Source organism: Saccopteryx leptura, chromosome 2 (genome assembly GCF_036850995.1).
Source record: "Saccopteryx leptura isolate mSacLep1 chromosome 2, mSacLep1_pri_phased_curated, whole genome shotgun sequence".
Classification (NCBI taxonomy): domain Eukaryota; kingdom Metazoa; phylum Chordata; class Mammalia; order Chiroptera; family Emballonuridae; genus Saccopteryx; species Saccopteryx leptura.
In genome coordinates, this window is record NC_089504.1 from 252,618,972 (window position 1) to 252,632,012 (window position 13,041).

General features: G+C 55.8%; 1 protein-coding gene across 4 annotated transcripts in view; it reads left to right on the forward strand.

Annotated features, from left to right (window-relative positions):
• Nucleotides 1-6,885, forward strand: part of UAP1 (UDP-N-acetylglucosamine pyrophosphorylase 1) — a 30,649-nt gene extending 23,764 nt beyond the window's left edge. For 2 of the 4 annotated variants that reach the window (XM_066371360.1, XM_066371361.1), the window contains exons 8-11: nt 160-348; nt 1,268-1,318; nt 4,291-4,357; nt 4,999-5,498. In XM_066371360.1, the coding sequence (XP_066227457.1) occupies nt 160-348; nt 1,268-1,318; nt 4,291-4,357; nt 4,999-5,091 (400 nt within the window). In that variant the 3' untranslated portion in view covers nt 5,092-5,498. Of the gene's footprint in view, nt 1-159; nt 349-1,267; nt 1,319-4,290; nt 4,358-4,998; nt 5,499-6,458; nt 6,558-6,695 lie in introns of those variants that run through there. The other 2 variants (XR_010749398.1, XM_066371362.1) reach the window with 2 other exon arrangements.
• Nucleotides 6,886-13,041: the final 6,156 nt, after the last annotated feature.

The window sequence follows — 13,041 nt, forward strand, 5'->3', positions numbered from 1 at the left end:
AGGACAGATCCCGTCTGGTACTGGAGAAGAGCATTCCTTCCCTCAGCCTTCTTCTGAGATTGGGTCAGAGAGCGGCCAGTGAGGAGTAGAGGCTTGGCGGGGGTCACGCTGGGGGCGGCTCTGTCTCGTAGTCTGACGTATTCTTTTGGTTCTGTCCAGGAAGTTTGTGGTGTATGAGGTGTTACGGGAAGACGAGTTCTCTCCCCTGAAGAATGCGGACAGCCAGAATGGCAAGGACAACCCCACCACAGCCCGGCACGCCCTCATGTCCCTCCACCACTGCTGGGTGCTCAACGCCGGCGGCCACTTTATCGACGAGAACGGCTCCCGTCTGCCCGCAATTCCCCGGTGAGCCTCCTGCCTCGGGCTCTCCCTTGGGGCCGCCTCCTCCTCTTTCTCTGAGGTCTGTTACATCTTTAAGAAGGGGCAGAGGCCGTGTGAGGGCACCTCCTGGTATGAACTCATGACAGCTTTGCCCGTGACAAAGAGATGTTGGCTTTTCCTCTTCTTAGAGAGGGGTCTCGTCCGCGTCCCTCGTGTCTGAGGGCACGGTGGACTCCTGCTGGATCGTGGTTGGAAGGTCACCCTCCAGTGTGCCCTGTGGGCCAAGCCGTCAGCAGTGGCCATGCCGCACCTCTGTGGGCTCACAGCAAGTGCTGTCTGTGGGACCCCTTAAAAGTCCTGCCGCCCACATGCCACCGACGTGACACAGGGCCACCTGTCTTACTGTGGTGTCCTCAGTCCCTGATTCTCATCCTTCAGAGATGTTGGGGATTTTAGAATTTAAAAAAAGAAGGTTCTTACTTATGCCTATACAATTTTGAGATAAAGCCCTTTTAAGCTAGATCTTATATTTTATGATAAAACCATCACTGGTACCTTCTAAGTCCTTTGCCGTTCCTGTACTTACGTGAGAATGTTCTGCCGTGTAGTTTGTGTCCTCACGGGACAGAGGTCTGACTGGGTGCCTGGGAGCTCTGATGTCCGGGCGGGGCTGGGCTCCAGGCAGGTGCACTGGTCCAGGCAGTGCCACGTAGCCTCGCGTCCCGGACCCCCACCGGGTGCTGCCTTGTCACAGGTGTGCCCTGTTGTGTGTCGGGTTGCGTTCACGCTTCATCCTGGCCGAGTCTGCTCGTCACCTCCATCCCTGCTACTCAGTGGGTGACTTAGCACGCCCTGCCTCCTGGTCAGCTGCATTGTGTAGCCCCACGTCACTGCTGTGTCCGGTCTCCTCCATCCCCATTAACGCCTCTTTGTTCCTACGTAGCTCCGCGGCACGTGGACGATCAGAGGTCCTCACAGCCGATGTCAGTGACAAGTAAATATTGCGGCCTGCCTGCAGCGCATGGTGACGGGCTGAACTTCCCCCGCACTAACGGGCTCGTAGCTTAGAGCTGCCTCTCCGCGGGCGGGCGGGGCTCTTGGGTGCTGCTTCCATGGTGGAGGTGTCTGTCTGGGCGACACTAACTAAGAGCCGCAGTGCATGCGGGGCGGCAGCATGCCTCCCCCAGGACCGTCCGCAGGCACCCGGGCCAGCAGCGACACCCACGGCAAAGGTAAGGCCTACAGCAGGTCGCCGGCCAGGGAGCACGCCGGCCCAGCTCTCGGCGGGCTCAGCTCAGCAGGACAGAAGGGGCGCGGTGCAGGGGTCTCCCTGGAGTGCTCCTGCGACTCCTCATTCTCACACTAGCAGCTCCCCATGTTGGTCACCCTGTCACTTCCTGTCACTTTTGACCCGGCTCCTACGGAAGATCCCTTTGGGGAGCAGGTAGTTTGTAGCTGGAAGCACATGTGCCGCTCTCCTGGTGCGGACAGAGGCGAAGAGCCAATGTCTTTGTAGCGAAAGAGACGGCTTATTACACCTTCAGAATCACTGGGTCTGTGTGATGTTTCTCGGATGACATGGGAATGTGCCTGGAGACGGGCATTTTCTCAGAGCGGGCCCTGCTGTCGGTCTCGTTCATGTGCTCCCTGCTGCCCGTGCTGTCTGCCCGTCCTGTGCGGTGGGTCCCACACTGATGGCATTTCCGGGCGTGGCCTGGACCAGAGGAAGGGGACGCACAGGCCTGATGGATTCCAAGACCACAGACGGCCACTGCCTCGCGCCAGTGCACCTGGGTGCCAAACCCTCACTTTCTGTCCCGTCCAGCATGGGGAAGCAAGCTGCTTTTATGATTTCAGAAATAAATTTTTAGCTCTAAATTCTCTTCTCATCGAACCACGGCTTTTAATCTGAAAAGTGAGAGGTTTTTAATTATACACCTAAAGCAATGTCTGGCTGTTTCAGCTAAGATTCCAAAGGTTTTAAACAGTCCCTGTTCAACTTCTTTTAGTTAGTACTTTACTCCCCACTTACTTAATGAGGCCATTAGTGCAATAATTAAGCAAGTCCGAGTCCCCATATGAGGCCGAGGCCGAGGACTGTGACGGGGCTCCTGCTGAGACCCTGAAGGTGCCCCAGAGGGGAGGTGACCTCAGCGTAAGTGGGAACCAGAGGGAGTGCCGGGTCCTGACAGAGTGACATCACCCGTTTTTATCTGCTGGCAGGGTCCGCCCCAGTGGGACTTGTCTGCAGAGTGGGGGACAGCAGCATTACAGGGCTGAAGTGCCGGGCCCCCGAGAGTGCACACATGGGGTGCAGCTCTGCCCTTCCTCCCCAGGGCGTCCGCTCTTTCCCCAGTGGGCCTTCGTTTCTGGGGCGCCTCTGTGTAGAGAGGAAGGTCATCCGGTGCTGTGTCCCTCAGGTTCAAAACCACCTTCTGACCCGGCACCCGGTCCCCAGGGCTTTGGCCAGGCGGGGACCTCGCTGTCCTGTTTGGTCTCTGTGACTCCACACCGCCCCGGAGGGCCTGGACCGGGTCTCTGGAGCTCTCGTGACAGAACCAGCACTGGTCTGGAGAGCTGCCTGCCCGACTCTGTAGCGTCTTGTCTCCGAGTTGGTGTGTCTGTCGCCCACCCCACCTCCCAGACGCAGGTGCCATTGGTGCGCCTGGCGCTGAGGTGGCTCATGCAGGACGACGCGTTGTTTCCTGCAGCCCCTTGTGGGGTCAGACTCACACACGTGAGAGTGTGTTTATGTCCTAAACATGTGACACAGTCACCCTGGGAGGCAGTGACGTAGCAGATGCCCAGTGTACCTTCTGTGTGAACAAATGAACGCAGGCAGCTCTTGGGAGATGGGGCCTGAGCTGACCCTTAGAGCACGGTGGGGGCAGGGGGGGGAGCTAGGGCCATCGGAGGGGCCCAGTGGAGAAGGACCGGCTGGGGTGTCCCTCCGGGGCCTCTGGCTGTGCGGGCTCCGCAGTAGCTTAGGCCAGTGTTTGCTGCGAGGAAGGAGAGCCAGGGTTCAAGGCTGTGGGACATGGGGTTTCTGCGTGTCCTGTACCCGCTGGTACAACTCGTGAGGTGGTAAGAGGCTCAGGGGGCTAAGGACTTCATTGTAGACATGGTTTATTGCTGTGCGTGTTCAGTGCTGTAGACACTCAGGGCTGCCAGTGGCAGTCGGTGTCGAGTGTGACCTGGAGGGGGTATGATGACCAGGCTGGCCTGGGGGAGCCCCTCCTTTGCTGTTAAAGGGGGCGGGGACAGCGACAAAGGAGACCCGTGCCCGTGCCTCCAGTGTGCTCGTTACCATGATGGTTTAGAGCAGGCGTCCCCAAACTACGGCCCGTGGGCCGCAATTTGGCCCCCTAAGGCCATTTATCCAGCTCCAGCTGCACTTCCAGAAGGGGCAACTCTCATTGGTGGTCAGTGAGAGGAGCACTGTATGTGGGAGCCCTCCAATGGTCTGAGAGACAGTGAACTGTCCCCCTGTGTAAAAAGTTTGGGGACCCCTGGTTTAGAGTCTTAAAATGATCATTAACATTTATAGCTGGAGGAGTTTACATTTGAGTAGCCCCCATGGTGAGAGGCCGCCGTTCGGGGTACGCTGGCATCTTTGTCAACCTCCATGCCTAGCTCCTCAGGCTGTGGCTGCGGTGACAGTGAGCTGTGACACACCAGAGCCCAGCAGTGCTCAGTATACTGTCCTCTCTGTCACATTAAAACTGGGAGGCGATGAGAAATGAGAGGGCCATCAGGACACGCGTGCGTGTGGGGGAGGTGCTCTGCAAACTGATGGCGGCACAGGCCCCCTGGGGCATCTTCTGACCACGACAGCGCCCGTCTCTCAGCCCTCGGGCTGTCGAGTTGTTTGTAGCAGCGGCAGGCTTTGCAGAGGGAGCCATATTTTGTCCTTGCGCTCTGGCGGGTGATGTGGGAGATGGTCTGTAATATGCTGTTTCTCCACAGCTTGAAGGACGCCAATGATGTCCCGATCCAGTGTGAGATCTCACCCCTCGTCTCCTACGCCGGAGAAGTAAGTGTCTCTGCCTCTTTGTAGACATCAGCGTCGGGCACGGTTTCCTGGGTCAGCAGAGCTGCCCTCAGAGAAGACGGGGCCTTTTGGTGTCCCGGTCCCGACACATCACCCGGCCCTCCCCCTGCCCGAGTGCGCGGGTCACCCGAGCAGCCCCCTCACGTCAGCCCTTCGCCTGCCATGGAAACGCAGCGGGCTTCTCAGAGCACACGCAGCAGCCGGGCTTATTCCAGCGCAGAGGGTCTGTGCTCTGCACACACTTAGTGCCCTTACTCCCAGCACCAGGGAGCCGGGCCCTTCCCTCCAGTGTGCACCCTGCTTCCCGGGAGCGTGTTCAGCGCGGGTGTGGGGACGCCCTCCGTGCTCAGACGTCCCTGAACCTCTGCTGATGACAGGAAGAGCTAGTGTCATCTCACTAACTTTACAAATAGCATGGTAGTCAGCATACGTTTGCTTGTCTGTTGTGTTTCATACAGTCATAATAGGTCACTGAGCCCGGTTATAAAAGATCTTTTTTGACAAATTATGCACCTTGGCTTCGCCTCTGGCTTTCACGCTGTTAGTCATGGCGGCAGCCTGGTCCAGCGTCGCATGGCCGGCACCCACCGACTGACCCTGTGTCGTCTCCACCCTCCCCGCAGGGGCTGGAGAGCTACGTGGCCGACAGGGAGTTCCACGCACCGCTGGTCATCGACGAGAGGGGAGTGCACGAGCTGGTGAAGAACGGCATCTGAGGCCGGCCCTGCCCCCTTCAGGGCCGCTTCTCTTGTTGATGGACCGACTGTGAACCCCGGGACCCGGGCTTCCTTTTGCGTGCCGAGCTCTTGTCCCCGCGACACCTCCCCGAGATCCAGACGACTGAGCGCAGAAGCGTTTTCCTGATTCTCGGCTCCCTGAAGGACTTATTTATATTTTCCAATTGCACACTTCCTTCCCAAGCCCCCGAGAACATGGCGTCCAGACGCGCCCTGCGGCTCGAGTGTGGCCGGGCGTGTGGCTCCTGCCCCGTCCTCACGGCTGTGCGGAGTCCCTGCATTGCGCACGCTGGGAGGTCTCTGGTACTGAAATTCATTTTATTTTATCAAAAAGTAAACTTTTTAAGTAAAATAACTAGACAGTAAAATAAACTTTTTTTTCTGTCTCTGGGCTTTCCTTTGTCTCTTGAAGAATGTATTCCATGGGGAGAATAGGAAAGTCGGGAGAAACTTGAGGTGACACAGAAACCCAAGTCGACACTTGCGGGGAATGGGTGGTGGAGGTTTCTGACGAGCACATTGCTTTGGACTTGTGTCTCGCCACACGTAGCAGGACCTCATCCAGACGCCATTGTCCTCTGCAGTGCCTCTGGCCATGTCTGGGTCATGCATGGTTGTTGCACGTGAGCGGATGGGGTGCAGTCCTGCATCTGGGTGCGTCCTCAGCGGGGTGGTGTCGGGCTCAGAGCTGTCTCATCAGGGCTGCGGGACCTCACTCCATATCGCTTTCTTCTCTTTTGCCCATTTATTTGTGGCACTTAGGGCTCAAAAAGAATGTAATTCCTGCCTAACCAGGTGGTACACAATGGATAGAGCATTGGCCTGGGACGCTGAGGACTCAGGTTCAAAACCCTGAGGTCGCCAGCTGGAGTGCGGGCTCATCTGGCTTGAATGTGGGATTATAGACATGACCCCATGCTCACTGACTTGAGCCCAAAGGTCACTGGCTCAGCTGTAGCCCCCCAGTCAAGGCACATATGAGAAGCAATCAATGAACAACTAAGGTGCCACAACTATGAGTTGATGCTTCTCATCTCTCTCCCTTCCTGTCTGTTCCTGTCTCTTGCTAAAAAAGACTGTTTTTGTTTGTTTGCTTGTTGTTTTTAGCTAGGAGATGGAAAAGGAGAGAAGATAACATGGTTTTTAATATAAAATGGGGCCATAGATTATTTGTAAGTGTTCTCTGTGTGTGAACTAGAGTTTGCATAAAAACACTGATCTTTATAAATACGTTTTATTTAGCATTTATTGACCTAAAGCATATAAAAGCAGCTGGATAAATGAAAAGTTCTAAAAATTATGTCTAGAGGCTCCAGAGGTTAATGGATTTCATTTTCCACTGGCAGGTGTCACAAGACGGAATGTTACGGGAGGGTCTTCTGCTCTGCAGATGTAGGAAGTGTGAGGGTTGGGGCAAGGCCCGGGCTCTGATCACAGAAGCTCAGGTGAGTTGGAGTGTGAGCAGCAGGGCTGGGGTGTGTCCAGCTCCACATGGTAGACCGGGACGCCGCAGGTCACCTGGGGGGGGGGCAGAGCAGGGGTGGGACTGGGGCAGGCATCGAGAACTGGCCATATCCGTCTAGGACGGGGAAGACCAGAAGAGAGATGTCTGTGGAGGGGACAGCTGGCGTTGGACAAAGGGCCAGAAACAGCGTGTATTTTGACCTGCTGTGGTTACACATGTGCACACCTTCCGAAAAACCCATCGAGCTGAACACTGTTCTCTGAAGTTGTACCTTGGTTAAAAATAAAATAGATAGAAGTCTTCCTTGGCATTTTAGAGTGTTGTTTTTTTTTGTATTTTTCTGAAGTTGGAAATGGGGAGGCAGTCAGACAGACTCCCGCATGCGCCCGACCGGGATCCACCCGGCATGTCCACCAGGGGGTGATGCTCTGCCCATCTGGGGCGTCGCTCTGTTGCAACTAGATCCATTCTAGCACCTGAGGCAGAGGCCATAGAGCCATCCTCAGCGCCTGGGCCAACTTTGCTCCAATGGAGCCTTGGCTGTGGGAGGGGAAGAGAGAGACAGAGAGGAAGGAGGGGGAGGGGTGGAGAAGCAGATGGGCGCTTCTCCTGTGTGCCCTGTCCGGGAATCGAACCCGGGACTCCCCGCCAGGCTGATGCTCTACCACTGAGCCAACCAGCCATTTTAGAGTTTTAAGATACATTTTAAAGTGATGGGTCCAAGAGTTTGAACAACTGGCCTACGACTCCAAGACTAGTAGCTGGCGCAGGAGTGGCTAAGGTCCTGTCTCCCTGACACTGGAACTGCAGCCTGATTTAGCCGCACTGCCTCCTCCACGCCTCCTCACCCAGAAACATTCTGGAAAATGCCATCTGGCTCTCCGAAAGGTCAAGGGGCGAGATGCACGCGCTGTGCTCATGCCATTGGGCCGAGGAGGACAGAGCAGGCTAATCGGGAAGGGAGAGCAGTTCCAGCGAAGGCACCGGGGTGCGAGACCCATTGTCTACAGCCTCAAAGGAGGACGCCGCGTCACAGTGCCACGAGGACTGGTGCTGCCTCCAGGGCCACACCCACTTTAGTGTGAAATGAGGGGCATCGCAACATGTCCCAGACCGGTTATGGCTCTCAATCTCCTGCCCCATTCCTCTGATATCATAGGTTATGGCTCTCAATCTCCTGCCCCATTCCTCTGATATCATAGGAAGGAACGTCGTCTCTGAGTGTGTGCACATGTATCTCTGTATGCATCTGTGTCTGTGTGTGCATGTGTATATATATACATGCATGTATCCATGTGTATGCATGTGTCTGCATGCACCTGTGTCTGTGCATGTGTGTATCCATGTCTACATGTGTACATGCGTGTGCATGTCTGCACATGTGTGTATCTATGTGTGTACATGTATCTGTGCATGTGTATCTATGTACATGTGCGGATCTGTGTGCATGTTTGTGTTTTTACATGTGCATGTGTGCATGTATGTATCTGCATGTATCTGTTTGCATGTGTATCTGTGTACATGTGTGTATCTGTGCATGTGTGCATGTTTGTGCGTGTGTGCGTGTGTATATATGTGTGCATGCCTGTATCTGTGCATGTATCTGTGTCTATGCATGTGTGTGCATGTTTGTGCATGTGCATGTGCAAATATGAGTGTGTGTGTGGATGCAGCCCCAGCAGAGCAGTCCGAGGAATAGTGGTGTTGAGACTATAACTGGGCTGTACTCAGACAAGGAGCTGCTTAAGGGGGAAGGTTCTTCTCCCGCCCCCCCATTATAGTCTGTGCACACACGTGTCCACTGCTCACAGACACAGGCCAGTGCTCTTGGCCACAGAGAGAAGGGCTTGTTTACATCCATGTCCTGCACTGTGGGGAGTGGAGTGTCAGTCTTGATCACGTGCTCCTGGGACTGAGAAGAAGACCCCCATCCTGGGACTTGTGCCCTGGCTGCAGGCGGGAGGTGAACAGACCAGCCCGCAGGCACTGCAGCTGCCAGACTGCTTATCACGGGTGAGGATGTCCCAACAGTGACCAAACCACAGGCCTGAGCATCCTTCCGACGAGTGTCTGCTAAGAGAGAGCTGGTGTGCCTCACCTTTCTGTCCTGGCCTCCGGACTCCACTGCCCGTCCAGCAGTGGCACTCGGGCTTGTTTCTGGAGCCCCTGGTCTTCTGGACAGTAGTCACTCTGTAGCTCTGTGCATGTCCTCCTTCTGTCTGTCCTGCTGTCTATTGGGGCAGCAGGGAGCCAGCCCCAAGGGCAGGATGCAACTACAGGGAAGCCTGGAGCACACAGAACGCATCTGCTCAGACAGGTGTTCATGCTCACCCCTACTTCCTCTTTGAGAGCACGTGGCTGGTTCTGGGAGTCACTGCTGTGGGCTGTCCAGCTGGCAGGCCACTCTGGGCAGCAGGGGGCAGCAGTCTCCAGCCTTCGGGCTTTAGGAGAAAACTGGGCCCAGGGGCTCTGGCATGCAGCGTCTGCGTGTTTACCCCAGAGAGCGGGCTCGTGTGCTGCAGGGACCGAGCAGCTCTATGCCTAGGTCAGCATTGCAGGAGCCCCACAGCTTGGCCCGCACCACTGACCGCCTCTGCTACCACCCCTCCCTCCCATCTGCAGGAGGACACACAGATCACGTGGTCTGAGCATTTTGTAGACCAGACAACTGAGGACCAAAGGAATATGATGCCCCCTCAGGGTCCCAGGGTCCCAGTTAGTGACCGAGTTCACACTAGATTCTAAGGCAGCTGGACTTGGAATGGAGGGGCCATCAGTTTACGGAGAGTAATTAAAGGTCTCTGTGTGCATAAAATGGTAGAAACCACAGAGGAAGATGAGGAAGGGAGGGGCAGGAGCAGCCCTGGATCAAGTCCCAGGCATGGTATCAACAGTGTGGGTCAGAAAGATTAGCAACATTTTCTTATTCTTACGTTTATATGCTCTCTCCAGACTTCCCTCCAACAAAAGCCCTCTGGGAAAAGGGCTCTGGTAAGTTCATTTATACTAAAATCTTACCTCTCTTGTGCATTTAGGAAGTTACTGTAAAACTACCAGTTCTCTGCACCACGCCCACACAACCTCCCCTCCGCCGGCCTTTGAATTCTTATGGCATCTTTCCCTTCCCCCAACCCCCCCGGATTCACTGCTGTATTTCCTTGTATATGGATACCTGTCTAGATGGGGGGTGATGTATTAACTTATTCATCTTAGATGTTAGCTGTTTGCTTTCCGTTATGGTAGACAAGGGCTTGGCTTTCTGAATATCTCCTCTTATTGATCGTCTCCCTTCATCCTTCCGACGCTAGGTCAAATCGACAGCAGCCTTTCCAGGCCTACGATGATACAAATACGTCCCACAGCTTCTCCATCTTGTGTACAATCATGGTATCGGGCGGTAGGGAACGTGTCTCCCTCTTGGCCGGAGACTTCCCTGCCAGCATCCCGCGAACGATGGGGACTCTCGGAACACACAGGACACGTTGCTGTTCTGTCATCTGATAACATTTGGAAGTGAAAAATGAGATGGTTCCCTAACATTTTATTGTTATTTGTTTTACAGGTTTTTTATTTTAATTTTTTTTATTTTTTTTTTAATTTTTTTCCAGAGACAGAGAGAGAGTCAGAGAGAGGGATAGAAAGGGACAGACAGAACAGAGAGAGATGAGAAGCATCAATCATTAGTTTTTTGTTGCGACACCTTAGTTGTTCATTGATTGATTGCTTTCTCATATGTGCCTTGACTGTGGGCCTTCAGCAGACCGAGTAACCCCTTGCTTGAGCCAACAACCTTAGGTCCAAGCTGGTGAGCTTTTACTCAAACCAGATGAGCCTGCGCTCAAGCTGGAGACCTTAGGGTCTTGAACCTGGATCTTCTGCATCCCAGTTCGATGCTCTATCCACTGCACCACTGCCCTGTCAGGCTCCACAGGTTTTTTTTGTGTGTGTATGTGGTTGCCTTTTCTGCATTTTTCATTGCCTTGGAGGCATAATTCTCACACATCCATTTCAGGATAGGATTACGATGATGTCAGGTTGTGTTTCAGATTTGGAGACTCTGTGGGCTGTGTCTAGAGACCTCGTCTTTTCAATTCACTTTAGAGGAGATGTGAAAATGCTGGAGCGGAGAGCCCGAGCGCAAGGAGGCCGGGTCCACGTGGCTGGCCCTTGGTGACCCTCGCCCCTGGCTCTGTCTCGGTGTCCCTGGCCATTTGCACATCACTCCAGATTCCCGCCGACTGGCCAGTCTCCTTCCCAGCACTGTGTGTGAGACGGGTTAGGGGTCAGGACACCTGGGCCCACTCTGCCTTTGATGACACAAAGAGTGTGGGGGCCATGGTCCTCCGTCTTCCGAAGCTCCCGTCTCCTGTCTGCAGGGCATGTGCGGGAGGGCCCGGCTCTGCGAGCTGCACGTGTCTTCTCCTGTGACCCCGGGGAGTCCTTCTGGTTGTGCGACACGCACCTACGCATCCTGAGCTCATGACTTTTCCCAGGTTCCCCAACAGCCATTGTCCCTCTGTGTTCCACTCATGTATGCTCCTGTCCTCTCTGTGGCTGCCAGTCAACACTTGCCTGTGGTCATGAGGAGGCAGGTCCCTGCATCCATGTTCTACTTTCCTAAGCTCATTTGTCCCTCACGACAACCCTCCTCGCCGCACATCAGGGCATGGGGCACAGAGCGGTCAGAGCAGTGACTTGAGGTCATGCTGATAGCGGGGAGCAGAATGAGGCCTTCCCCTCAGGTGTCCAGGGGCCAGAGCCATGTTCTCAGCCACTGCCCTCTGCCACCTTCATAGAGGCGCAGCTTCCACCCTCACGGTGCTCAGTGGCTGCCCACGTCCTCACCGCCTCTCGCTGTGAGGTGCTACGAACGTGTTTCTCCCTCTCGGGTCTTCCTTCCTCGGCACGTCCCACGCTGGCCCTCCATCCGGTCACTGAGGATGGTAGCACCTCGTTCTGGACCTCTCTTCCCTCCTGCTGCAGCCACTTCCTCATCACCCATGCCTTCCTCCTCCTCCTCCTCCTCACTCAGGTGCACAGGTGCCCGTGTGGAGACCGGTTACCGGCTCTGTTTGCCTCTAGAATGTGGTCGGCCTGTGCTGACCCTGACACCTCGAGGCTCGTGCACAGGGACTGGGGGACGTCAGGGGTCTGGAGGCTCTGAGAAGGTCACCGCTGATGCTGGGTGAGCAGCAGGGATGCAAGGGGCGCGGGGAGCAGGTGCCAGCTTAGACGCTGCCCCATTCCCGCGGGGCCCTGCAGCAAGCTCTCTCCCTGAGCTCCGTCCTCCCGGGTGGGTGGCATGAGGACCTTCCATCTACAGGGCGGATGCCCCAGCCATCCGGGGTCCGACGCCGTCCCATCTGTCGGACAGCACACACAGTCGAGGGCGGACCTCACGTTGGCCACAGAGCTTGGCTTTTTAGCTCATCCATGGGGGAATCCCTCGCAGGACAGTTTTAAGTTCCTCATTGCTTTCTGCGGAGGAAGGGCTAATGAGCAGCGACACACAGGTGGGCTTCCAAGGACAGACGGAGGGAGGGTAAGGATGGAGATACGTCTCCCTGTGGGTGAGCAGACTTCGTCAACATGTGCAGCCGCCCACCCACCCCTCCCGGTTCACGTGGACAGAGCAGGCTCCTGTTATTAAGGTCACACGTAACAATGAGGTTACACTGAGTCTGATCCTTTCTGACTGCTTCACTGAACACAGTGCCCTCCAGGCTCCCCGGCCATGCCTCTGGGCAGGGCAGATGTCCTCTTTAGTGGCCGAGTCACTGATGCACACCTGCCCATCAATGACCATTCCCATGGCCGGTGTCTGCAGTCGTGGGAGGGAGGCCCCAGGAAAGTCCTGACACACGCTCGATGCACATGGCGTGCAGGTACCGGGCTGAGTGGCAGTCCCGGCCGCCATCACCGCCGACCCATCATCAGGTTCTCGAGGTTGTTCGCCGAGTCCTCCTCTCAGCAGGCCTCTCTCTGTGGGACACCCTGGGTTCTTGTCTCTCCTCGTAAGCCGTGATCGCTGCCGGCCCCCGCGTGGCTGCGCTCCAGCGGCTCACGTCTTCCATGCCTCCAGCTGTGAAGAAACGCCAATGCCCAGTTTCTGACGGGCCTTTCGGGGACTTGACACGGACAGCGTGGCTCTTCATGGCCACATCTCCCCCCCCTCCCCATGCTGAGGTCTCCCTGCCCCCGTTCCTCTTATGAAGTATGGCCTCTCCGAATGTGCTGCGGGACGGTCCCTCCATGGCCCCGTCCTCTCTCCTGTCTGTCCCTCACCCTTGCTTGTTGGACGCTATGAAATCCCAGACTGCCTCTCAAGGTACAAGCAGGGAAGAGCTGGTAATGACGACCTAGCAGCCCGGAGGAAGGGAAGCCCTCTTTAAGGAGGCTGACTCTGGACGGTGAGGTAGGTCTCCATGACCTCCCTTTGCCAAACTCCCAGCCCCCACCACCTC